The 27836-nt window shown below is 33.8% G+C and overlaps 1 protein-coding gene across 2 annotated transcripts in view; it reads left to right on the top strand.

Moving 5' to 3' along the window:
* Imp (IGF-II mRNA-binding protein) overlaps nt 1-27836 on the top strand; it is a 166918-nt gene that overhangs the window by 39390 nt on the left and 99692 nt on the right. The window contains exon 1 of one of the 2 annotated variants that reach the window (XM_023161251.2): nt 17554-17983. The exons of the other annotated variant lie outside the window; for it this stretch is intronic. Coding sequence (XP_023017019.2) covers nt 17913-17983 — 71 coding nt within the window. The 5' untranslated portion in view covers nt 17554-17912. Of the gene's footprint in view, nt 1-17553; nt 17984-27836 lie in introns of those variants that run through there. 2 annotated transcript variants of the gene reach the window in all.

Here is a 27836-nt window from a genome sequence, read left to right as displayed (position 1 = left end):
ATTACATAAAGTTTTATCACGCCACAATATTGTGGTATCATCAGCAAATAGGGTGAATTTTCCTTTTATATCGATAGATGTTAAATCGTTTATGTATAGCGGGAAAAGTATCGGTCCCAGTATTGAAATTTGTGGTACGCCATTTTTTATTTCGCCTTCTGATGAGGATGATGAGGTTTTCACAATCTGACTTCTTCCTGTGAGATAATTTTCGAAACAATTGTGAGTAATTCCACTGATGCCATAGTGATATAATTTTTTCAGCAAAAATCTACACAGTCAAGGGATTTAGAAAAGTCACAGAACACTACTGCTGATGACTCTTTTTTATTAATATTTCCATATACGTCATATAACAAAGAAATGACAGTATCATGGGTGTTCTTTTTTTATTGAAAGTCGAACTAGTTGTTGCTTATGACACTATTATTATTTTTTTAAATTGTTAATCTTAATTTAACCAGTTTCTTCATTAGCTTGCCTAGAGTGGGAATGAGACATATAGGACGGAAGGTTGAAGGATCACTGAGATCACCACCTTTGTGCAATGGGATAACTATTGATTTTTTTAGGCAGGAAGGGAATGTTCCGGTCTTGAAGGATGATTACGAACGCTAGAGCATTTAATGTGGTATCAGGAAGGTTAGCAAAAATGATAATTGAAATTTCGTCTATTCCCGCGGCGTTTTTATTTTCAAAAGATTGAATGATTTCTTTAAGCTCATTTGCATCAGTAGGGTGTAAAATAAAGTTATCAGCGATCCATATGTTCTCTAAATGAGTCAGCGGATTAAAAAAAGTTTTTAAGGTTCATTTTGCACTTCTAATATAAAATTATAATAATTAGGTGCATTTCAGCCTAAGCCATTGGAAAACAACATTCAAACTTCGGTGGCAAATTACGCAAGTTGGAGTTAATTTCGCAACTTTGTCAATGTATTTTTTATCCTGCTGACCAGGATACATTCCTTCGTCCCGATTCTGTTATGCATCCTCGGATATTTATAGTGACCATTCTTCCATCCTGCTTTTGACATCGCATTTTTTTCTATTCAGTTATTAATGGCCGTTGACCTCCGTTATAAACGCCTCAAATTGTATGTGTATATCGAGTGGACCGAAACTAACCCCTCGTTCAATATGATCGGGTTCTTTTGTGTCAATCCATCCTGCTCTCTTTGTTACTCCCATGAACCCGACACGGCAAGGTATTTCGGAGTTCTACAGGTGATACTCTCTCTCCCGTATACAGAAAGCACGAGTTCACTTTTTTTTTGTTCAATGATAATTATGCTATATGAGGGCTATTTATCACGGACAATAATGCTCGTAGTAATATAAGACATAATTTTATATCGTTTATTGCTGTGAAAGGAGAGATGCATATTCTTATAGGCCGGTATGACGTTTCGGCCGTTTTCCAAAATGGCGGCCCGGCATTGATATCGGTATAATGTTACGGGGTTTACGAAAGTACACTATGCAATGCAAGAAGAATCGACTAGGTAGACGCTCTTCATTCCAAAATCTTCACATATTAATTTTTTCTGGTTTAAATTCACTATAAATTGTCGGAGGTTGGGGACTCAAGGACACGAATGAAAACTTAAATTTTCTGAGAGTAAAAGAATTTCAAGAATGCAAACATGTCAAAGAAAGCAACATAGTCGTCTCAAGCAAATAGCACTGCAATTCACCCACAAAATCATTGAGATATGCCTACCCTTTATATCGCTTGAGGACGCCGCTAACGAACCATTAAAATAGGGATATGCGACAAAGAACGCGAAAACACCAACAAAGAATGCGAAAATACCGTCAAAAGAACCGCTCGGTGTTTTTTCTGATATTACGTTTAAGATAATGTTAATAGGCGTCGGACTGGGGGTATTAATATAAATTTTCTATTGATATATTCTGTATGATGAGAAGATAATTAAAATATGGTAAAAACTATAATCACACGTTAAAAGGTAAGACCTCGTTAATCCTTGGCTCGCACAAGTTTCGACTTCTAAGGGTTGTCGTTCGTAGGGGTGCGACAGCTGGTTGACGGAAAAACAGATTTTAAACAGATTTTTTTTCAACTAATTTTGTTTAAATATTTTATTTTGAGAAGGACAATTTATATTTGAAATATAGTTTTTTATTATTTAGAATTCTACAGATTTATAAAATAATCAGAATATTAAATTTACAAATGAATATAAATGTAGAAAGAACAAAAAGTTACTGCATTTGATAAATTAGCTTTTTTTTAAAAAATCAAATTTGTCATTAACTTGAATTTGAAAAATTTTGCATATTAAAAGAAATATGTATCATCTGGTGACGTTTTTGAGACTCTATCCATTTTCTTTATCCAACCGATTTGAATCAAAACATTATAATTTGTAGTTATAATTCGCCTTTTGATGTAAATAAATTTGATAGTATTATTATCATTGACACTGATAATATCAAATTGATCGTCGGTATAATAATGAAGATGGATAAAGTATTCGAAACATCACCAGATAAGTATACAAATAGAATGGATTTCCGCGGTTAGAAATTTGAACATCTGATTTCGAGTTGAACCGCGTTCAAAATTTTGCGTTGTTCGACGTTTCGGCTTCGGCTTTGACATTTTCAGGGAATTGAAAAGTGTGGCTCCACTGAGAGACTCACTTTATATATTCTTGTTGGTTTGGAAATGAAGATTCATATACCTTATTGGATTTTATAGTTGATTCAGAAACAATTTTATAGATTTAATGGGAATACTTACTTCGAATAAGACAACATACTGTTGACAGTATAATTCAAAGGAATATCTATTTATACCGCCTTCGAAAAAAAACAATGTTTTTTCAAACCCCTTCAACTAAATACCTATTTGTTGGAGAATGTCTTGGTTACTACTGGACATATTTTAACATTTGTCATAGTAGATTTGTTATTCTGTTTGTTATGAATGATGTTTTTCAGAAATAAATATTTTATTTTCGTCGTATAAATTCATTTATTCAATTCGTTGAGAGTAAATACTTTTAAATGCAGTACGCTTATGGCACTAATATATACAGTGTGACCCATTTTTAATGGAAACACCCCCCTAAAATTTGAAGTTGTCAACCGATTTTAATAATTTGTTTTTGAAATGTCAAGTACTAAAAGGTCTACTTCGGGACAAAATTTGAAATGTTTATTAAAGTTTCAGGGCATACTACGATATTTTTTCTTAGTCGAAAATGGGGATTTTTTTATTAGCGATTTTTTTATTGAAAAAAATCACTATGCCACTGGATTCAGAGTGCCTCTGAACAGGTGTGACCAAAATTTCATGAAAAAATAATCATTATTAACAAAGTTATGACAACTCAAAAATTCGAAAACTCACACAGCTAACAGTCACAAAAAACACCCTATATGAACAGATATAGCCATGAGAATATTTTTTTTATGATTTCAACAATAAAGTGCCGCCAGATGAAAAAAAAAACAAATAGCGTAATTATTTTTAATGAAAATAACGGAATTACTTTCAAGTTTTCACGCAAATTCACTAAAACTAAGACCTAATATTTCAATTTAAATCTTAGTTGCCATGGAAATGATATTACAGTTTGACACTTGTGAAAGATTTAAGTGTACTATTGTCAACAGTATTCACCTTACAGTTCTTCGAATTATTTTGTGTCATGGCTGCAAGATTGAGCGTATGAGAGAAAATTGAAATTGTACGCCTTTCGGGAGATGACGTTAGAAGTGCTAGAGAGGTTTGTAGAGTATTTGATGAGAGACATACAGATCGTCCTCGTATTAGCTGCGGTACGGTAAATAAAATAAATAAAATATTCAATGAAACTGGTGCAGTATCAAAAATGATCTTAAAAAGTAATCCTGTACAAAGACGAAACAGGAATGATCAAATCATTCTAGATTATTTCGGAAATAATCCCAATGCCAGTATAAGGAATGCCACTTGAATATTCCACGAGAAACTATTCGGAGATGTCTCAAGGCGAAGAATATTAAACCTTTCAAGCCAAAATTTTTACACACATTTCAAGAAGGCGACGAAGCAAGACGCCTGGAATATTGTTTATGGGCCCAAGAGGAATATTTAAACAATAGAAATTTCCTAAAAAATATTTTATATACCGATGAAGCCACTTTCACTACAAATGGAGTAGTGTCATCACAGTATTGTCGCTATTGGGCAGCGGATAATCCTAACTGGGTAATAAACTGTAAAAGCCAGTATTCCCAAAAAATCAACGTCTGGTGTGGGATATTGAACGAACGAATTATTGGTCCTTTCTTTTTTGGGAAAACATTAATGCACAGAGGTTTCTAGAATTTTTAAACACAGAGTTTTGGGATGGCTTAACGGACATTTTCCAAACCGATGGATAGGCCGTGGTACACTCTCACAGACAGCGGCGATATTTTTGGCAGATTTGGCGTTTCGTCGATCGTTTACTGAACCAGTGGACTCAAATTCATCCACCACATTGCGAATAGTCCTTTCGGTAGAACGATTATGGCGGCGACCTTAAAATGGCCGAAGCACGCGGTACGTTGCCCGAACAGAATACCCATTTTGATAGAACAATTTTACTATTTGCACGCGTTGTTGAATGCTATATCCGATCATGGTGAGTTTGCGAAACAAACTAAATAAATGACAGATAGAGCTTCAACAACATGGTAAACAATTGATTAACAACAATTGATAGTGTTCAGAAGTGCCTGTTGGAGCCCTTTACATACATTTCGTTTGTTTTCATTGATAATTTCTGTTAGTTTTTTTTGTAAGTTTCGCGTTTTCCATATCATAATGAAGCAGACGACCGCCAAAATAGTTTTTGTCAAACCATATTTATTATTATTGCTGATAAAAAACCCACTCCATCGGCGAGTTCGCCAAAATATGCGAATAGTGTTTTTAACTGATGAAACCGTTTCTAATTTGATATTTTTACAGAGAAATGTATTTGTCCTATCTACAGTCAATCAAATAAAAAAACAAAAACTAGACCTGGTAATAAGTTTTTTTTTGTTGACTAGATTCTTTTGCAAAAAAAGTTGGAACCTAATGTTCATGTTTTTTCAATAGTACTTGTCATTTGAAATTGTTGGAAAGAGAAAACACGAAACTATTAGAGTTGAATTAAAAAGGAAACATTTCTAAGGGGAGATTGGTTTTTGAAACAAAAACTCTTCGCTTTTTTATTATTAATTTTAAAAGTGTTGCGAAATAACCACAATTTAAGCTAACACATAAATTTTGTCTGTTGTTTAAAAAGTTTTGCTCAATTTTATGAGTATACTTCAAACTCTGATATCTCAGTGAATACTCGTTCAATTTAATCGATTAATTCCGTCGTCATGAAAAGTGGTTGCTCTGGATTCGATGAAGTGGACGAAGGCCGTTTTTGTCTGGCCCTGCAGCGAATAACAGAGGAGTAATGTCATTCTCTGGTTCATATCTGAGCTTGGATTTGCAATTGACCGCCTTGGGGAGCCTCATTTATCTGTTATATTCGAGGATTGAGTATTTTGTCGATTCCATAGAAGATACCTTGTTGAGGGGGATGTCAGATTGTCGTTTGATGATAGTTGTGTCCAGCAAGGCGTGTCAAAATGGCCATGTTTAGTGTTGGGTCGCGAGTTCGCTGGATTTTGAATTCTAGTTTCAACTACTTTACTCTTGTTTGTTACTGAAAGACATATCTGTACATTATCACAACATTTTTTTCACGGACATTTTATTATTGGTTATTAATTTTGTTCTTCATTTCTTGGCAAATTTCTTTTTTTTTATATATTAATGGTACAAAGAGGCTCTTTCAAAAATTGTTTATTTTTTAGTAAACTAAAGGAACGCTCCAAGTCGTTAGCAATAACTTTTGATACCAACTTGAGTTTTCAATTGAAATTGTAAAAACTCTAATCGTAGCCTTCAATTCTTTTGTTGGCTTAAGCAGAGGTTCAAGGAATACTCGACAATAGCAATTGCATTGCAAAAAAATCTACCTACCTATGCCTTTGATGAAGGCCTTCTAGCTAGCGAACCATGATCTTTACCTGAACAAGACAGTTATAATGCACAGGGTATACCTGACAATGGCGTTCCGTCCCTTTTTTTAAGCACTAGTCACTTTTATATTTATATATAAAGTTCGGCATTTTTACACGAAGGTAAATGCCTGTATGATTTCGAGAAATAGTAAAAATAACTCCGAACAGAATGTTGCACTACAAGAATGAGTATTCTATATGGTGTAGTCATGATTGCAAAACTTATTTAAAATAAAAACGTCCAAAAACTCAAGTGAAATTGTTGAGATCCTTAAAAATGTATAACACAGAAGGTTGTGAAATCAAATTCTAGAAAATAACGCATATCTTCCTGCGTTGAAACTACCAATGTTTAAAATATGAGCTAAATAATAAGAATAATGGAATAACAAACACAGTTTAACTATAAGTTAATGAGCCATTGAAATATCCATTGTGGACGAATTTGATTTTTTCTGAATTGGAAATACAGTTGGTTTTTGAACTTATTAGGGTGAAAATTAAACTAATTTTATATTGTTTTCTTTCCATTTGATTTACTGCTCAATAAAAGGTTGTTTATCGCGGGACCACTATAGGCTTCAACAAAACAGTTTAATCTTCCTCTTGAAGATGATCACTTGGTGATCGAAACACGCGTCGAGGTGTTGAAATAACGGTTTGGTGTTGGGAAAAAACTCCAGTTACATTAAAAAATATATTTATCGTCAAATTGAATGGAACAGTTCTCTCCTCTGGCATAAGCCCACATCACGAGAGGTCCTGTATTGTGCGACATATTCGAGTATTTTGAAATCCTGGAAGTTTATATTTTTTTATCTAGATATGTATTATTCAATATTTTACATGTTCACACTTGTTGAGAATCTTAGCGACTGGAGAAATGTACAGTAAAATGGATTAACGGGGTCTCACAGTCAAAAAATCAAAAGTCAAAACTCTGCTATACTTTGCCAAGGTTTCGCTTCTAATAGGAAGCTTCTTCAGGGCATACATGTTTAACTTTCTTTCGTCAATTTATATGTTCAATTCAGTCTTTTTCACTCATTTTCACTGCCCTGCAGAAGCAGCTGGATTCCATCCAGAAAAAAGACAGTTTTTTCATATGAATTTAATCTTCAGCGATTCAAATCCAACGTGAATCGGATTTTCCTGTAGTTCTTGTGCATTGTCCTTGAAAAAATGAATACGTTTTTTGGCTTATCTACACTTCTCCTTCCTGATCCAAGCATCTGGGGATTCAGCTCCAATCAAACCTGTTGCCATAGCAATTTTAAATTATTTTAAAGAGGTTCTAGCACCAGCTGTTGAATTTTAGAATGAATATTCGACTCGGTAAATCACTCGATTTTATTGGCCAAATTAGATTTCTACGGAGTGAGAGGTGTCTGCCTGGACATGATGAAGTCATACCTTAGCGAAAGATATCAAATTGTTGATCTAGGAATTACCAAAAGTGAAAAAAAAATATTAAGAGGAGTGCCACAAGGGTCAATATTGGGGCCACTTCTGTTTCTAATATATATCAACGACCTACCTCACGTGATGAACTCTCAGGCATAGAAACTATATTGTATGCAGATGATGCAACCTTGGGCAAAAAAATATATAAAATAGATGATCCTCATGTGATCCATACTGACATATTAGAGAAAGCTCGATCATCGTTCACACCAAATGACTTGATTCTCAATGAACAAAAAACAGAAACTCTAACTTTTGAAACAATTTGCTTAAATCGAGATAACAAAAATTCTACCAAATTTTTGGGAGTACAAATAGATTCTAACCTGAAATGGATAGACCACATAAATAACATGTGCAGTAAACTTAGTAAGACGGTTTTTGCTATCAGAAGAATCAAAAAAATAGTAAATCAAAGTGCGGCACTTGCAACATATCATTCTCTATTTCATTCAGTCCTTAGGTATGGTATAATCAATCTTAATAGAATATTTGTCATTCAAAAATCTGCAGTAAGAAGCATAATCTCTGCCAATTGTGATGAAAAGTGTCGACCAAGATTTGTAAAACTTAAAATAATGACCCTATATTCAGTTATTGTCTATGAAAATCTGCTTCTCGTTCAACAAAACTTGTTGAATGAAGTTGCTCACAAGGATATACACCAACATGATACAAGAAATAAATCAAACCTTGTTCCTACAGCTAATAGGTTGAAAAGAACATATAATATAGGAATTAAGCTATACAATGCCTTATCTGCCGAATTTTGTAACTTGCCATTTAGAAGATTCAATATATATAATACGTTAGCTATGTGTTTATAATTTGTAAGAGTTCATGGCTTTACATTTTAGTCAAGTCTTATAAGATTGGAATTGTATCTTGTTAACTTGTATTTTTTTTTAGTAAATCTAATTTATCTACAAGCATTTTTTATTGTCAAATCTTACCCTCTCAAGCCTATTTTAGAAATTGTATTGACGTGTCTAAAAACTGTGTGTTTCTTGAGACTAATAAATATTATTATTATTCAAGTGAAGATTTTCAAGTAGCCATCTGAACCTGTATCGAGACATGCAAAAAGAAATAAACTGATCCTTGACTGAAAAATCGGAACACCAGATATTCCTATAACTGGTCAATTTTCTCACTTTTAATTGATTTCTTCAGTTGTTGGAACGATTTATTATTTTCTGTACTAATTATGTCTTTAAACTGTAAGTAATATTTGGTCCAACTTTTTCTGAAAAAGGAAGTTGTTGAGTAGTATGAGCGGTAACTTATTTTTACTATAAGAGTAATCGTGCACATCAATTTCTTTGTTTTCGATATCTTTTGGTTCGTCGGAGACACGCGACCCCAGAATCATGAAAATCAAATTATGCATTGCTGATAATTAAATGTTTGGTTAGGAAGTGCTTTGAGATTTGAAATTCAGTTATTCTACAGATATGAATATATTATTTTTGTATATTTTTGTTAGTCAACAAATAGAAAGATGGGATACTCGAAATTAAGAATATCAAAACACAATATTTTAATGACATAAACTGATATTTATTTTGTCTTATCATTGCTGGGTTCGGAGTAGTAGATAAAAATTGAGTTCTGAAAGAATTGTTGGTTTTCGATAAACCTTATCTGTATTCATACATTCAGGAATAATTTATTTTATTCAATTTTGATGTGCTGTTTCCTAGGACTTGATTTTATAAATTTACTCGATGGAAATATAGAGCTGATAACTTAGTGCCAGGACATACAATTGATTTTACATGAGATGCATTTTTTATATGTTTGTTTGAAGGTGGTTGACAATGTTTCTTGGTGCATTTCATTTGTTCAGACTTCCATTGTCTGATATGATACAAATTGATTTGAAATCCCTGAAAGAAAAATTATATTATATCAAACAAAAATAAATTACATTGAAATAAAATACAAGCAAGAACAAAAAAAATTGAACTATTAACACGAGATGAAAATGAAAATATTATTAACAAGAAATGAAAGTTAAAAATTAAAAGATTCCAAAACGAAGTTACTTGGATTCGAGACGTTTTTCTTATTGATAAGTTAGATCAGGGGTCTCCAAACTTTGAAGCCTTCGGGCCATAATGATTTTTTCAGTTCGTTCCAAAAGCCAATTTCCGCCCTTAACTATATTTCTAGACTAGGATAGTCGCAAAGTGCGTGACCTAAGCAAACGCTTTTTTTTTGCATTTCAATTATTATTGTGTATTGTGACACTTAACGACATCTAGTGGCGAGTAGTGGTACTATGTACTATCTTTTTCAGCTACCCGCTAGGTGGCATTAGGCGTAATTAAATATTTGGAATTACCGCGTTGGTTCGAGAAAGTTCTGGTTCTAGCTAGTGTATTCCGATCACCTCGAGATGGCAGTAATAATTGCATATAAAAAGGCTAGCGGCGCAACTACGAGTTAGTCTGCGTAGGAAAGGCGAAGGAAGCGAAACTGTCTATTGTGAAATAAAGTAACACCCGTCAATAAAAGTATTTTGATGTGACTTATTGTTTTTATGTGTGATTTGTTAGTATGGAAAAGAAGCGAAAAATCGACAGTGAATGCAGAACGTTCCAAGAAAAATGGAACTTTCAGTATTTTGTGATCGAGTCCAGTAATAAGGCGCTATGTTTAATTTGTAATGAAACCATAGCTGTTCACAAATACTATAACATTAAACGACACTATGAATCGATACATCTTCAAAGTTACTTCAAGTATATAGGAAGTTCGCGGAAGGAAAAATTTGAAGCTTTGACACGCGGACTCAAATCGCAGCAATCTTTGTTTACCAAAGCGAATACTGAACAACAATTAGGTAATCATTGGCTATCGCGGGCCAGATTGATGACAGTGAATCATTGGCTGTCGCGGGCCGGATTGATGACACTGGCGGGCCGGATTTGGCCCGCGGGCCGTAGTTTGGAGACCCCTGAGTTAGATAATCAAAATCTAAATCATAGAGCTTTAACGTGTTTTGGACAAACAACAGAAAAAGTGGCTTCATTTTTGAGGAAACGAGATATTAAAATTCCATATAGAACAAGTAAAACGTTGGGAAAGTTATTTGAAAATAATAAACACAAAACCATCCAAATTCGAGAAATCAGAAGTATATAAATTAAAGTGTGGAACATATCCTAAGGTACATATTGGTCAAACTGGCAGAACATTTAGGAATCGAATCCCCGAAATATTTTTCGAACAAACAGCGGAGTGGAATCCTGAAACCTTCTTTTCAAAATGAAGAAGTAGAAAAAAACAATCGAACAGTTACAAACTACCAACAAAAAAATTGAATATTCGTTTTAAAGAACTTCATTCTCTCATTTGATATTTTTTTGAGAAATATTGTCACATTTTTTAACATTTTTTAACATATTTAACATTTTGTGAACATTACCATGAAAGTTGTGAAATTGAACTAATACACTTGAACGAAAATACCAATTTCACTTATTTTTTATAAAAGCAGAGGGGAGTTTCTATGAAATATCATCCAGGAGTAGCTATTTTTTGGGGGTTATTAATTTTGTTCATACATTTTCTTGGTTTAAGGCCTACATAAAGGCAGCACCAGCCTGAACATTAATTGTTCTTGAGAGCGCTTTGGGGATTATAAAACCCGTTTCTCTTCGTATTCCTTTTGAAAGGCTCTATATTGAATTACCAGCAATAAAAATACATAAAATCGATCGACATACAAAGACACTTAGTCGAAATGTTTTCCTCGGATGTCCCAAGAAACAGCTCCGGCTTCAATTGTTTCTATTTTTTTTGTTTTTCATTTTATCCAGAATTGGGAAGCTTGCGAAGCTTTGACAGAATTATTCATATTGTTTCAACAAGTTTCAACAATATGCATGAGTTTCATTAAAAAAAATCAGTTTTTCGTGTCGGACAAAAATATTCGTTTAGTATTCATTTAATAATAGTATATTAGATTTTTGTGTAACGAATATGGCAACAATTTTTCATGTATATTGATGGGACTACAGAGGATCTGGTAGAAATGGTAAATTTGCGGGGATGTATAGAAAAATTCTTAACCTACTTTAGAAGCATGCATAATTTCTTTGGAAGATTCTCTCATCCCTTTTTTTGTATCAGATGGAGTAGTAGAAAGCCAAAAACTTTCTTTCCCAAAAAATCAAAGTATTTTATTATTCCACAAACTATACTTTTAATTGTCCAATTTTATCACAGCCAACATGCGAAGCCTCTAAACCTTTGATTTTTTATTCTGCTCTACAAACCGGGCCTTCACGACTTCTATATAACCTCTTCGTGGAAAGAAAATTCACATATCTCAGTTCAGGAAAGATATGATAATATACAAGTATCGATTAACAATTTTCAATTGATTTTCATCATCTGATTGGATAGGATAATCTTTTAATTCCAAAAACAGAGTTATATGAGTGATATATTTTTTCATGATCATTAGGTTTTTGGTGTAGTTCCAGTAGTAACTGTATATGTTGCTGAATTTCCAAATGTCGGTTTCTAATTCATACAACCAGAAGACATATTGTTTTCGACCATTTCAAGACCATTTCAAGAAATAGTCGATATAGTAGGGAAATTATTTTTTCTGTATGCAAGGCCGTAGTCAGGGGGGTCCAGGAGGATTGATCCCCCCCCCCGAACAATGTGAGGATTTTGTGAGGAATACCAAATAAGGGCGTGAAAATATGAGGATTACGACCATACAAAATGAACTTATTGCAATTTGTGGTGAAATAGTCCAAAAAAATTGTGCAGGAATTGAATACTGCGAAATTTTTTTCAATCCTTGTTGACGAAACTAATGATGTTTCACAACAAGAACAAATGTCCATTTTTGTGAGATATGCCAAGCCAAAAGATAATAATATGTTTATCTTGCGTGAACATTTTTTAACTTTTGTAATAGTTGAGAATACAAAAGGAAAGTATTTAGCTAATGCAATTTTATCTGAATTAAAATATTTCGGAGTAGATTGCGAATATTTAATCGGGCAAGGATATGATGGAGCTTCTTCGATGAAAGGAAGTTTTAAAGGTGTGCAGGCAGTAATTCGTGAGTCACATCCAGAAGCGTTATACGTCCATTGCAGCTCACATTGATTGAATTTAGCTCTGGGTTGTTCTTGCCAAGTTCAGCCCATTCGGAATACTATTGGAATTATAAAATCCGTTGGAAATTTCATCAAGTCCTCGACAAAACGAAACAAGTGCTTGAAAAAGAATATTGAAAAAAACTTCCCCGAAACACAATGGAAAACCTTACGGCAATGTGCGAGACCCGTTGGGTTGAAAATCATGATGGGTTGTTAAGATTCATGGAAATCTATAAAGCTATTGTTGATACACTAGACGACTTAAGCACTGACATGGATTGTAAAACATTGTCAAAGGCTAATTCTTTTCTGAAATCAGTCATTTCAAGTGATTTTGTTATAAGCTTATGTTGCTTAGGAATGTTGTTCCCATACACACTAACACTATGCAAAAAAATTCAATCTCTCATTTGCGATTTGACAGCAGCTTAACAACATGTCGATTCAATCATGAAGACTGTTGAAGATGTTCGCCAAAATATTGATTCAAAATTTGCTAAACTTTCCCAGAATGAATAGACTTTACTCTGTACTGTAAACGAAGAAATTGAAATTCCGCGAATAACGTCACGCAGCATGGGGCAAACTACAACACAAAAGATCCTGATACTTATTTTAGAATTACTATAATGATTCCACTTTTGGATGATTTCATTGATCAGCTTCAGTCGAGATTCCAAAATCATAAAGCCACATTATCATCTCTCAACATTTTAATTCCGTCTGTGTGTTGCAAAGAACAAATCAATAGTAAATATCAAGAAAATTCCTTTGAGTTCTATAAAAAATATTCAGAATGGGACTTTGTGAAAGCTGAATTGGACATGTGTTGGATAAAATGTCTGGAAGAATCTGAACTAGATCGACCAACATGTGCTATAGAAGCTCTCCGAGAATGGAACCAGTCCTTATTTCCCAACATTCACAAACTTTTAAAGATCTTGACGACACTGCCTGTTTTCACATGTACCCCTGAGAGGACTTTCTCTTCTCTGAAACGACTCAAAACTTATTTAAGAAACTCCACAAGCCAAGAACGACTAAACGGTTTGGTTTTAATGTCAATCCACCCTAGAATTGACATCGACACCGAGGAAGTCATTGATTTGTTTGCTGCAAAGAAAGCTAGAAAACTAAATTTGATATTGTAAAAAGATGTTAATATTTCTGTAATGGTTTTCTAATAAATATTTATAATCATGTAACACCATTTTCTTTCTTTCTTTTTTTTATTTTTCATGTTTTTCTACTGTTCCACCAAACCAAACACCCCCCCCTTAAAATTGTTTTCTGGCTATGGCCTTGTCTGTATGTAAAACTTCAATACCAGTATAATTTAGTTTATGTTCTGTTTCAATAGTGTTATGCTAAGGCACATTATTCCTTATTGGCTTTTATTTTTTTAAGGACGTAACACAAGCACTACAGGAAAATTCTTATCTATAAAAGAGAGACAAGTCCCCAAGCAGAGAGCATATTTTTGTGATATTTGAAGATAAATTTCCAAAATTAGGTGTAGAAAGATTTGTAGGTGAATTTTCAAAGGATGACTTTTTGTTGATTTCATTGAGCTTTGTATTACCTACTGCTAGTATTGAATATGATTTCAACAAGAAATTTTCAATTATATGAGTTACCAATTAATTTATCTCTGAGGGTTTATTGATATTTTTATTTGCCGGAGTGTCGAATTAGGCCCAATTCATTTCATATAAAATGAACAGTAATTGATGTATCTTCCCGAATTAATAGGTTTGTCAGTAGGTAATCAAAGAAACATCAGTTCTACAGATGATTTTTGAGTCAAGAAAAGAAAAGGTATTATTATTCTCTATTTCGATAGTAAATCGCAAGCTTTGAATAAAGTTACTCACAATATTAAGAACTTCATGAGATTTGTCACTAGGTATGGCACAAATGACATCGTCAACTTATTTTTTCAAAAATTTATTTGAAAACTTATTAAGGAATATTTTCTGAAAGGTCCTACATTACGTATTGAACAATAATAGGAATAGAAGAAATTGTAGCTTTCATTGGTGTACCTTCAAAAGAAAAATAACTGAAACTGAAAATGAACTCAATTATTTCTAATTTTTTTGGCTTATTGATAATTTTTGATTCATATCATTCAATCTTTTGTTGCTGCTTTTTTCCATTAGATCTACATATATGCTGAAAAGTAAAATATATATTTTCTGGGGATATTTAGGTTGAAGTCTATTCGACAAACAAAACATCTACTTGAAGAACGAAAGAGCGGAAATGAAAGTGATTCTGGAAGGAATATAAATAAAATCTTGTGTCTTAGCATAACAAGCAATAGGTGAGGATCATCAAATGGATTTTGGAAACGCTAGTGTTAATCCATTGATTTCGATAAATTAAAATAAAATATTCTGATATTTCGGTATGTCCACTATGTATTATTGACAAAATTATGTCTACGCTAATTCCGTTCTGTCATTTTATGTAAGTCATTGGTTATTCATTGGTTGAATTTGAAGTGGATTATCTTAGCGACTGGAGAAATATGCAGGAAAATGGATTAACGGGGCCTCTCAGTCAAAATTCAAAATCAAAACTCTGTTTTACTTTGCTAAGCTTTTGCTTCTTATGGGAAGCTTCTTCGAGGTCTATCATTTATCAAGTTGTGCATTTTTCTCTTTGAATAACATTACAAAATTATACTTACAGTAAAAATGAGTGTAAAACAATGAATTGAACATATAAATTGATTACAAGAAGTGAAACATGTATATGAACTTTTTGTTTGACAAATGTCATACCTTCACATAAATGTCATTTTTCGTATACATGATGATTTGATAGGATAATCGTTAAGAAGTAGTTTCATTATTAGTATGTTTTTGGTGTAGTTTCAGTAAGTTACTTTATATGTTGCTTAGATCATCAATGTCAGTTTTTTTATTCTCACAATCAGAAGGCATATTGATTTCGATCATTTTAAGCAAAAAGACGTTTGGAAATATTTTTTTCTGTACGTGAAATTTTGATAATATAGTAATTTGGTTTATGTCTTGTTTCTGTAGTGTTGTATTAATACACATGATTTCTTATTCATTGAGTTTTATATTACTTTATATCATTAGGATATCAAGATGTTATTCCAATATAATCCAAGTTACAATTGTTATTTGGAATGTTATAAATCACATTTGACTTTTTTGTAGTATCCGTTTTATCCTTCAATTTAGTATTCAAATTCTTTATAGTTTTAATATTTTTTTCGCATATTTTGATATTTTATTCATTATGGATGATATTTGAGGATACATTTCCAAGATTAGGTATAGATTTATAAGAACAATTGATAGGTAAACTATCATTACATATATTTCCGTTGATTACATCGGAATTTGTATTATTGCCAGTATTGAAAATTATTTTATTGAAAAGTTTTCTGGGATAAGAATTTTCGATCAATATGTCTCTAAGCAGTCTGAGATTTTTTTACTTGAGGGAAGGATGTACTAATTTTTCCATTCATTTCTTCAAACAGAATATAAAATTGATTTTAACTGATTTTTTATGAAAAGAATAGTAATTGATATATCTTCCTGAATTAGTAGGTTTCACATACCAATCAGTAATCAAGGAATTATCAGTTTTTCAGATAAGTCTAGTATCTAGAAAAGGAAGGGTCTGATTATTTTCTATTTCGATGGTGAATTGTAAATTTTTATAATATCTACTGACAACATCTAGAATTTCATGAGATTTGTCATAAGGTATTGCACAAATGACATCGTCAACGTATTTCATTAAAAAGGGAATTCCAAAACTCAGTTTAGCAAGTATGTTTTCAAAAAGATCGTTCATTACGTATTGAGCTTTAATAGGAGAAATGGTAGCTCCCATTGGTGTAACAAGAATTTGTTTATAGTATTTACCTTCGAAAGATAAATAACTTGAGTCGAAGATGAATTTAATTATTTCAATATTTTTTTTTTTGTTTATTGAACATTTCTTATTTATATCATTCCATCTTTTGATAACACTTTTCTCTACTAGATTCATAGGTATATTGCTGAAAAGTGAAATCACATCAAGGCTTTTAAGAATATAACCTGGAGGTAATGATTTTTCATTTATAAAATTGGAAAAATCGATAGAATCCTTAATACAGAATTCATTTTCATAATTATAAGCATCAGTGAGAATTTTTGTGACCATTTGGGCAATTTTGCTGTATATATATATATATATATATATATATATATATATATATATATATATATATATATATATATATTTATATATATATATATATATATATATATATATATATACATAGATTAACAGGGTCTCTCAGTCAAAAAATCAAAAATCAAACTCTGCTTTACTTAGCCAAGCTTTCGCTTCTAATGGGAAGCTTCTTCAGGGCAGTAAAAATGAGCGAAAAACAATAAATTGACGAGAAAGTTATACATTTACATACATATACTTTATCAATTTATATGTTCAATTGTTTTTCGCTCATTTTTACTGCCCTGAAGAAGCATCCCATTAGAAGCGAAAGCTTGGCTAAGTAAAGCAGAGTTTGATTTTTGATTGAGAGACCCTGTTAATCTATTTTACCGTATATATATATATATATATATATATATATATATATATATATATATATATATATTGCAGTTTAATCATGAAGATACGTCATAAAAATATACGTGCAGGCCGATGCGCCCCGCTCGGCATTAGGGGTGCTTCACCCCACGGAGTGCCGGTAGCAGCGAAGGGTGGGGATCGCGAAGGGAGGCAAAAGTTGAAAGAACGGGGGGGTGGGCGTGGTCCGATATGCGCGCTCACACATCCGATCGCAGCACGTCGGCATTTCGGGGTTTAGTACGCATTTAGCTCGTATCTAGAGTGATATGTTGTGTTACGTCATTATACAGAAAAACAAATTTTGGTTTCGCTTGCAAAAGTGACCCTTTTCGGCTATTTCGAACACTTTTCGGCCCCGCCACGCGAGTAAATCTTTTGCGGATCCTTCGTTTGTCGGCGTTTATTTTTCGTTTTCGTGCGAGTTCTCGTTTTTTTTTCTCTGGAACAAATTGACGTTGTTTTTTTCGTTCGTTCTCGTTCAGTTAACCGGTAGGTTGATGTGTGAGTGAGGTTCGTACTTTAATCCAAGACTGACTAATCTTAAGTGCGTTTTGTGATTTGTTGTTTAATTGTTGTGGTTCTGGGTAGAAGGGATTTTTTCGATTGGTCACTGCAATGGAAAAGTTCCAGGAACAACCGGACGACGATCAGGATCAAGTTTTTGAAGTCGAGGAACCCGAACCGAGGTGAGATTCGTTTTTATAGAAGAGACAAATTCACGATAAATGAAATTCGAATGTTGAAAGAGAAATTCCAATTAAAGGAATCGTCTGGGTTCACAATGTGACAGAGAGTGATATTCAATTAAAATACATAAATATAGATTTGATGACAGTCCGAGAAACATCGACATGAGTCCACGAAAATTCATGACTATGAGTGTTTCTACTCGAGAGAGTGTTTGTTGACGGTGCCATTTTTGTATGAGAAGGGAAAATGAACATATATCGTACACTTCTACAAACACTATATATACCGGATGAAGGGGCCTATAAAAATATAAAGTTGCAAGTTCAGTAAAAACTGATTTAATTAATGACAGAAAGCCAGGGCAGCAGCAAAAATATCTCATAAAGTTAAAGAGAAAATATTTTTTGGAAGAGATTAAATTTTGGAAAACACTTTTTTTGGGAAAGAAACGTTTTGGCTTTCTACCTCTTCATCTTCATACAAAAAATGTGGCCATATTTCAAATACACCGTAAACTTTTTAAATTAATTTGTTTCTTTGGGAGATTCCCACATGTTTTTGCATGGGTATTAACTACTTAGAAATACAAAATAGAAGAAAAAATCCGAAACAGACTGGTAAAACGTTGACTTAAATCGTTTTTTCTTATGCCGTTTGTACACCAAGCATTTAATAGGAGTCAAAAAGAGGTTTGTCACATAAGAACATTTTAAAACGAATATTGTATTCGCATTGTATTGTATTTTATTTGTATTGTATTGTATACAATATAGTAATCGTTTGAAAATGTTCTTATAGGTCGAAACGTTAGTTAGAAATACAAGTAGTAAAAGCATATCCATCAATTAAATAACTAGTATCATTTCTATAAAATTTTACTTACAAAATAAGCTTCAGGGTTCTAGGTAGGCTTTTCAAGTTTTCAGATGAAATCACTAGCATCGTCCATAGATATTCTAATTATCTATGGACGATGTCACTAGTTTCCCAATCATCATCAGACGATGAGGATGAAAGACGAACCACTCGATTCTTGCAACAAATTTACGACAGTTCGACATTTCATCGCAATAACAGTTCTTAAAAAGCATTACTGCAACTAGTTACTTCATTTGATTCAAACTTTAGAAATTACAATCTTTCATAATCTAAAAAAAAATTAAATTGTACCTTATATAGAATTATTTTTCAAGAGTATCCAGTTCTAGCGCAGTATATGAAGCTTTTAAGCTTTACTCTATGGTTCCAGTGTATTGAAATAAAGTTTTGCGTGAGCACCAATATTTTTTTTATTAAAAAAATATCTCATTCATTAGGTACTAGCGCACATGCCAAAAAATTGGCTTTTACCGATAAACTTTTGAATCGTAGGTTACATAATTGAAGTTTTCCTATAAGGATATCTAATTTGTTTTGCTATAATACAGCTCATCTGCTTTCTGTAGGTGAAATAGCTTTTGAAGTCGGTTAAATAGTTTTTGAATCATTCATCATGGACTAACAAATTTTTTGAATGTAAACTATTTTCAAAAATACATATATCTACAGCCAGAAGGAATCATTGAAATGATCTTTCTTTGTTTCCAAAAAAAATATGCTTTCAATGGATATTTTCTGCCAAAGATCGCACAATCCATTTCAGTTCATAAAATTATATTTTAACTGAATGCTTGATATACTTACCTGTTCTCATTTTTTTACTTCTTTCAATCGCTCTACGTATTTTCACTGTACAACTAAAAGTTGTTCGTTTACGATTCACTTCTAAAGAAATTGTCGCCAGTTTTCTCGATTTTACTAGACATTCCTATTCTATTCCTTATTCACAAGATCGAAAAACAACACTTTCTTTGACAAAGGTCTTTAGTCCTGAAATTAAGAAAATCTACCTGGAAAGTGTATCATTTTTCTTCTTGACAAACCACCACCAATGCAGTACATTGATTAATTGTTACTTAATTAGTTTCGCACAAGTTTCGACTTCTGAGGGTTGTCGTTCGTAGGGGTGCGACAGCTGGTTAACGGAAAAATATATTTTAAACAGATTTTTAAACATAAGATGGATTTTTCTTCCAGTTTTTGTGTGAACGTCACTTTTTTGCATGATCCACACATCTTTCTTCTTTTGTATGAAGATGGAGACGTAGAATGCCGAAACATTTCTTTCCCTAATATCAATCTCTCCGAAAAATATACCTCTTCCAATTAATTGATTGATTATTTAACGTACGAAAACATCAAATTAATGACCTATTGCCCGTATTCTTCCGATTCGTCGCTCATAGACTTTTTTCCCTTCATGTCAAACAAAAATGCTTGTACAGCGATTTTCATCATCTCTAAAAGCTGATGTAGTTTCCCAATACTGTGTTTTTCAGATTTCAGTGTCAGAATAGAAAGACTATTTCAAAAATAGATTTCATTATTATTTTTTTTCAAATCAAAAGGTAACACTTCTACATTATTCAAAAATCGTCAAGTTCAAAGTGTTTTGGCAAAACATTTGGCAAAAGTCACATGGGCCATTTGCGATGTCCATGGGAGTCTTACAAGGTTTACAACTGGGCCCTCTATTCGACTAAAATCATTAAAATCATTCGTGTATATTTGTGAAATGTTCTTATTGCAAAAACTGAAAGCAAATTCACCAAAGTGGAAACAGAGATGATCTTGACAAACTCTTTCAGTAATGAACATTATTCATTAGTCTCCCTAAGAATGTTTACAAGAGTGTCAGTTTATAGAAAGAAATATAAAAGGATTTTTGCAGTAAATACGAACAACCAGATCATAAAGAGAGATGAATGTATAGTTTGGAATTGTGGGCTACGGGCTACAGATAGATCCATGAGTTTTTAGAGGAAATTGAGTAATATAGCTGTTTGTAATTAATATAGTGATTTATAGTATAATTGTCGATAAGGGGACCAAGAATTGAACCTTGTCGTACTCCTAAGTTCACAGGTTAAGGAATTCGAATACTGAATATCTGAATATATGGATTGAGATGGATTGTTCAAATAATTTTGTAATAGTAAACATTCGATTATCAAATCCAAAGAAAGCTCACTTTCTACAAAGAGGGTTATGGTCTAAATATCTGATGTCTTGGTCTAATCAAGAGGATAAACTAGTGAGTCGATCTGGTAGTCTTTTGTTGGTCTCAAGTGAGAAAATTCTTAAGAATTCTCCAGTTTTGGTATTGAAAGAAATATTGCTTCTTTCCACACGGAAGGAAATATATTTGTTATGGTTGCGTGCAGTATTGGAAATATAGGTAATATGATGGATGAGATAATCTAACATAAGAAGTGAAATGTTGTCAACCCCAACACAGTTACTCTTTATACAAAAACTAAATTGGGAAATAAAAATGAAAGATTTTGAAAGAAGAGGAAATTCACAACACTGCTCCATTTTTAGAAAAGACAGGTTTTGGATTTCTACTTTTCCAACTTTATACAAAAAAATGTGGGAATCGATGGCTTCCTTTGGAAGATTTCCACATTTTTTTGTATAAAGATGGAAAAGTAGAAAGCCAAACCATAATGTTTATAAAAATCTAGTTTTACCATCTATTTGTCTGGAAAAACTAATGGTTTTTAAAATTTCTTGGTAAATTATTTTCAATATCATTCATAATTGTTTTTTATTTTATAATTGTTTGAACAATTAGTTAAGGAATTATTTTGCCTTTAAAAATTATAATTGGCATTTCTAAACAGAATAAAAGTATTTTTTTTTCTAATTTATTTGTTGAGCTGAAAATTGATAACCTCCTTTTCTGAAGTCGGTAATTAAAGTAAAATTCGAATCACGCTAAGATTCTACTTCAGATCATCACTTTAGTCATTCTGTCGTGTATGTTTACAAAATTTTCCTAACATTCTTTATGAGACCGCTATTTACAGAAGTCTATTGCATATGCAGCTCGTTGGTATTTGGGTCAAACGACCTATTGGCCGCTTTGTTAACCGACTTTACCTAATGAACCTTCCTGGAAGGTCACTAGCCTGGAATGCACGTCTTCTCAAGTTTGATATTCGTCAGTGCAGTGCAGGAGCTTGCAAGCTTTTTGGTTTTGGAACGTCTCGTTCACGAACAAGCTGGTAAAATATCTTGTATTATTTTATTGTTCGGAACTTTGATATGCCAGTTGCCGCTCCTGTATAATTTTTGAAAAATGAAGGGTTGCCGCCTTTCATTGAGGAAGCAAGTACGATTGCTTTGGATGTTATACGCCTTTTTGTGAGTCTGAGTCTCACTGTTTTTTGATGTTTTTCGGCTTTGAACCCTCCCACAATCTGAAGAATCGGTGAATCTGGATCAACAGCAGAGAATCTGCTGAAAAGTTACGTCATGTAGCCTCTAAAGAGTCCAACTAGTCCTTAACTTGACGTATAAATACATTTTTCGTATCAAATAAGATAAATTATGGCTCTAATTTTACTAGCGATACTCAGATGACCTTTCAGAAACCCTTCTCCCTTTTCAAAAACCGAAATTCTTTATGAACAACGCCGTAGTTGCAATCCGTAGTTTATTTTTGACTAACGGAAGAAAAATAGAAATGTCCATCACACATTATAAAAAAAAAACATGATGTGGGATAACGAAGCATATTTTGAAATCAATTGGTGATCAAGCATTGAAATTGAATGAAATGAGAGTTGTCTAGTGAGGTCTTGAACTACATCCTCTGTGTATTCGGGTGATGTTTTTTGGTGTCTAACCTGCAAGAGAATTGGACCAAAGAAACTACAGTATTCCAAAGATTTCGCTGATTGAGACGGAATGAAAGGAATCTTCCGGAAAAGATACCAACAAAAGAGCATAAAACGACGGTAATGGACAGTATTTATTCATAAATAACTACATGGCCTGGAAAGTCTCGGGCCTAACACATAGATGGCGCTAGTCGTGTTGCATTCACCACTTTTTCAGTTAGTGCTAACCTTCAAAAGAAAGCTGTTGACATTTCATGATATTGTACTTATAAGTTTGTGAGTTATTGTGTTAAGAATGACACTACTTTTGTTATTGTCAAAACAATGGATCAAAAACAAGTTCGTGGTTTTGGTGGTTTGAAAAGTGATATAAGGACTCCGCTCCATCACAAACAACAATTAAACGTTGGTTCGCTGACTTCAAACATGGTCGTAGAGACACCGATGGTGTAGAACGCAGTGGACGCCCAAATGAGGCAGTAACACCAGATAACATGAAAAAAATCCACAAAATCGTTTTGAATGATCGTGAGTTAGCTGACATTGTAAAGATATCAAAAGAACGAGTTGGTTTTATATTGCATGAGCATTTGACTATGAGAAAGCTCTGTTCAAAGTAGGGGCCACGCGAGTTCACTGTTGACCAAAAACAAGACCGTCTTGATTATTCCGAGCAGTGTTTAGCCGTGTTTGAACACAACAAACCGGAATTTTTGCGTCGATATGCGACAATGGATGAAACATGGATCCATCACTTCGCTCCAAAACGATCATCATCCGAGTGAAGAACAACTGGTGAACCTCGCCCAAAACGCATTTGGCAAAGAAAAAAAAAAGTTTTATCAAGACAACGTAGCGTGTCACAAGTCGATCAAAACAACTACATGAATTGAACTTCTAATTGCCCCCGCATCCACCGTATTCGCCAGATTTGGCTCCCAGCGACTACTGGCTGTTCGCAGACCTCAAAAGGACGCGTTTTTTTCCTATGTTTTTTCACCACTTTCTTGAAACAGATGTGACGTCGATAATGCTGATGTGCGAAATATTCTAGAACAACATAACTCAGTTTCGTGTAATGGTCGGTCGGTACCCAAGCGGTTCGACGTGTGTGCTTTGTTCACTCACTCGAATTGACTGCCGTGTTGGTCGGTGGTTCAAGCCCTAGTCTGAACGATCGATTTTCACTTGCTATCGTCCAACCCGTGTCAGAAATCACACGTTAAAAGGTAAGACCTCGTTAATCCTTAGCTCGCACAAGTTTCGACTTCTGAGTGTTGTCGTTCGTAGGGGTGCGACAGCTGGTTAACGGAAAACAGATTTTTTTTTCACAGATTTCAAAATGTGTATTACTACAGCATATTAAAATTAACATATGTATCTCATCTAATATTGTTGCAGTGGTCATGCGTGTGAAATAAACTTGTACCTTGTTATTATGTTTAATAAAACACTGGGAGTAATTATATTTTCTTACGGTTGATATCCTTTTTTTCAATACTATTATAATTAATGAAATTTTCGAATTTTTAATTCCACTGAGAATTTTACCTTCCGCAGATGAATAATTTACAAAAAATTTGATATATGTAATCGGTTGCATCTCGTAAAAACTAGCAAGGAAGTGCGTCATATCCTGCTGAGTTTTCATTTGTTACAAAATTGACATTTTTTCACATTTGGAATACCTTAACATAGATTCAAACAAATCAAGATACTTGTTGTCTGCTCTAGTCTTATTGACAACCCTTCGCCAAATTATATGGTGTACGACGTGGTCCCAGAAGTTTAAAAATATATGTTGAAAATATGTTTTTCCGTTGACCAGCTGTCGTACACCTACGAACGACAACCCTCAGAAGTCGAAACTTGTGTGGGCTAAGGACTAACGAGGCCTTACCTTTTAACGTGTGAAGTATCCGGCCCAACAAAAAAACACAAACATTTTGGAAAAAAATTATTTAATTTTCAACATAATCTTCTTGCAGCTCTGTACACTTTTCCAGCGACGTTTAAGAAGTTCGATACCGTTTTTATAATAAGAATAACTGTCAAAATAGCGATTTAACTGCCGACATCACTTTTCCATCGTTGGAAAATCTTTGACCACTGATCCAGAAAATGATCCGAGGAGACTATATCTAGCGAATGGGGTGCATGAGGTAGCAATTCAAACTTTAATTCGTTAATTTTGGTCATTGCGATAATGGATTTGTGAGCTGGTAGGTAGGTAGGTCTAAAGTGAGTGGGTCTATTCGACCCTCCACCGCAACCCACAAGTGTTGATTGTGGCTCACACCTATTCACTCTCGGCCAAATAAACCCAGCTTCTTAACGAAGCCGATTAGTTTGTATGGTGAGTGGTCTTTCAGGTCAGATGGTGAGATTACGGATCTCCGAACCCAAAGAACCTGATTCGGTCCCCAGCGGGGCAGGCACAAAGTATATGCTCTGCTGTTTCATCATTTTCCAGACAGAGGCGACACACACTGTCTTCCGATAGTCCAAGTCTCTGCATATGATGATTCAAATGACAGTGACCTGTAACAACGCATGTTAGACTTCGTAGCCAATGACAAGTTCTGGTCCAATGAAGCCGCTTGTAGCGGCTCCTCCTTTGCAAGAGTCAGCAGCTTCATTGCCTTCCAGGCCAGTATGGCCAGGAATCCAGACCAGAGACAATCTGTTAAGTCTCCTATCGAGGAGAGTTGTTTTTGGCAGTTTGCTACCAATTTAGACGTTGCTCGGTAGGAGCCAAGAGCTTCCAACGCCGCTTGAGTGTCCGAGACTATTTTTATTGTCTTGTGAGTGAGGTTGGATTTATCCAATCTCTCCGCACACAATTCAATAGCGTGAATTTACGCTTGAAATACAGTCGCATAAGTTCCTAGGTACCAGAACTGGAAGGTGTTTTTGATCCATCTGTGAACCAACAACTATCTGCTCTTAATATTTCCTTCTCCCGGAGGATCCAGTCCTCTCTACTCGGGAATAGTACTTTATAAGGCAGTTCGTAGTTGACAGTTGGAGGCATAAAGTCAGAGAGTTCATTTCCAGAATGCTGCACAAGTCTGTCTGCAGTCCATCTAGCCTCTCTTTCCAGAAAAATGTGAATAGGAGGTAGATCTAGAAGGATCTCCATGGCCGCTGACGGTGTGGTACTGATGGCACCACTGATAGCCGGACAAGCCTGTCTCTGTAGGCCAGAGAGCTTCGCTTGGGCTAGTACATTGTCTTGAGGAAACGACACTTTTTTCAGCCGAATACGGCCGTTTTTGTTTGATATCTTCACTCAAACTTTGCAATAAGTTCGCATAATCCTCGTTGTTGACAGTTCCACCTTTTGTAAGATAGTCAATGAAAATTATCCCACGCGCATCTCAGAAAATTGATGCCATGACCTTCCCTGCATATGAAACGTCTTCGCCTTCTTTGGAGCCGGTTTTCACTTTTGAGTCCACTGTTTTGATTGTTAGTTTGTCTCGGGTGTAAAGTGATGGACCCATCTTTATTTTTATTTTATTTATAGAGTAATCTACAGAATAAGCAGTTCCAATAATCGATTACAATATCAAAAACTAATTAAATAACCATTCTCAATATAATACAATGACTAAAACTAAAGTTACTTTAAATTACCTGAATCAAAATCAAATTCGAAGACACATTCAGTTGAAAATGACAAACGGACCTTTTTCATTGAAATTGACTCTCAGTTGCAATTAGCAATAATTTCTAAGGATGACATCTCAATTTCAACATTTTTTTTTAAGTTTTCACATTACATTTGACAAAGAAATCTATATTCCTCAAACAATTTGCTAGAGAACACATATTGTATAGTGAGAAATTTAAACCTAGATTGGTTCAAAGTTTAGGCAAAACAAATATATCTTTCCTTCTATTATTGAAGTATGTACTGCAGTTCAGATAAATGTTTGACAACAAGTGTGGATTATCTACTTTATTATGCAATAGCTTATAGAAAAATAATAGAAAAGCAAGTTTTCTTCTAAATTCTAAAGTTGTGAATTCAAATTTATTCAAGGAAGTATGATAACCAAGATTGAAAATATATTCACCATGTTTTCTGTAATGTAGAAATCTTAAGAATTTTTTCTGTACCTGTTCAATTTCATTTTTATGACCTGAATAATAAGGAGACCATATTATTGCACCATATTCCAGTATACTACGGACAAAGCCATTATGAAGTGTTAGTAATGTGGATATTTTTGTGAATTTAAATGAATTCCTAATAATGAAGCCAATCATTCTATATGCTCTGTTTATAATGTCCGTCATATGTTGATCAAAAGTGAGTTTTTCATTTAGCGTAACTCCCAAATCTCTACATTCTGCCTTCTTGGCTAAATATACATTGTTTATCGTATACTGAAAATCATTTCGTAGTTTTTTCCTAGTAATTGACATACTAAAGCATTTGTCAACATTAAATGTGAGGCGGTTTGACAGGGACCACTCGTAAACTCTATCTACGTCATTTTGCTGCAAAATCACATCTTCTTGACTTTTGATTTCCTTGAGTAATTTAAAATCATCCGCGAATAGTGCACATTGCAAGTCCTGAACTACCTCTAGCAGATCATCTATTAGTAATAAAAAGAAGAGTGGTCCTAGATTGGACCTTTAGGGTACACCAGATCTTGTGAAGAAATCCTTTGATTCCTATCCGTTATAAACTACATACTGTTTCCTGTATATAAGATACGAAGCTGACAGCTAATCCATGATTATAAAACGACGCAAGAATTCTGCTTTGTTGCTGTGAAACTCCGCTAAACACTCAATTTAAACATCTTCACGACACTGTTCTTGCTTTATTGTGAGCAAACGCGGCACCCATCTCACACACAGATTTCTCATGTCCAAATTTTCAGATAAGATACGATGTACCGCACCCTTTGAAATGGCTACTGAGTCGGCTATTTGGCGCACTTTCAGTCGACGATCTTTCAGGACCGCTTTTTCGATTTTCTTCACCTTGTCAGTCACTCAGAGTAGAATCCAGTTCGGCTTTTATATTCGTTGAGCTGAGGCCTTTCAAATAAAGGTATGGTAACACATAACGACGACCAATCTTCTACATTTTCACAAATTC

Source organism: Leptinotarsa decemlineata, unplaced genomic scaffold, assembly GCF_025532065.1.
Source record: "Leptinotarsa decemlineata unplaced genomic scaffold, Ldec_3_MD MMD2_P_RNA_scaffold_5, whole genome shotgun sequence".
Classification (NCBI taxonomy): Eukaryota; Metazoa; Arthropoda; class Insecta; order Coleoptera; family Chrysomelidae; genus Leptinotarsa; species Leptinotarsa decemlineata.
The sequence above is the reverse complement of the archived record's forward strand: the minus strand, read 5'-3'. Positions and strand labels throughout refer to the sequence as shown.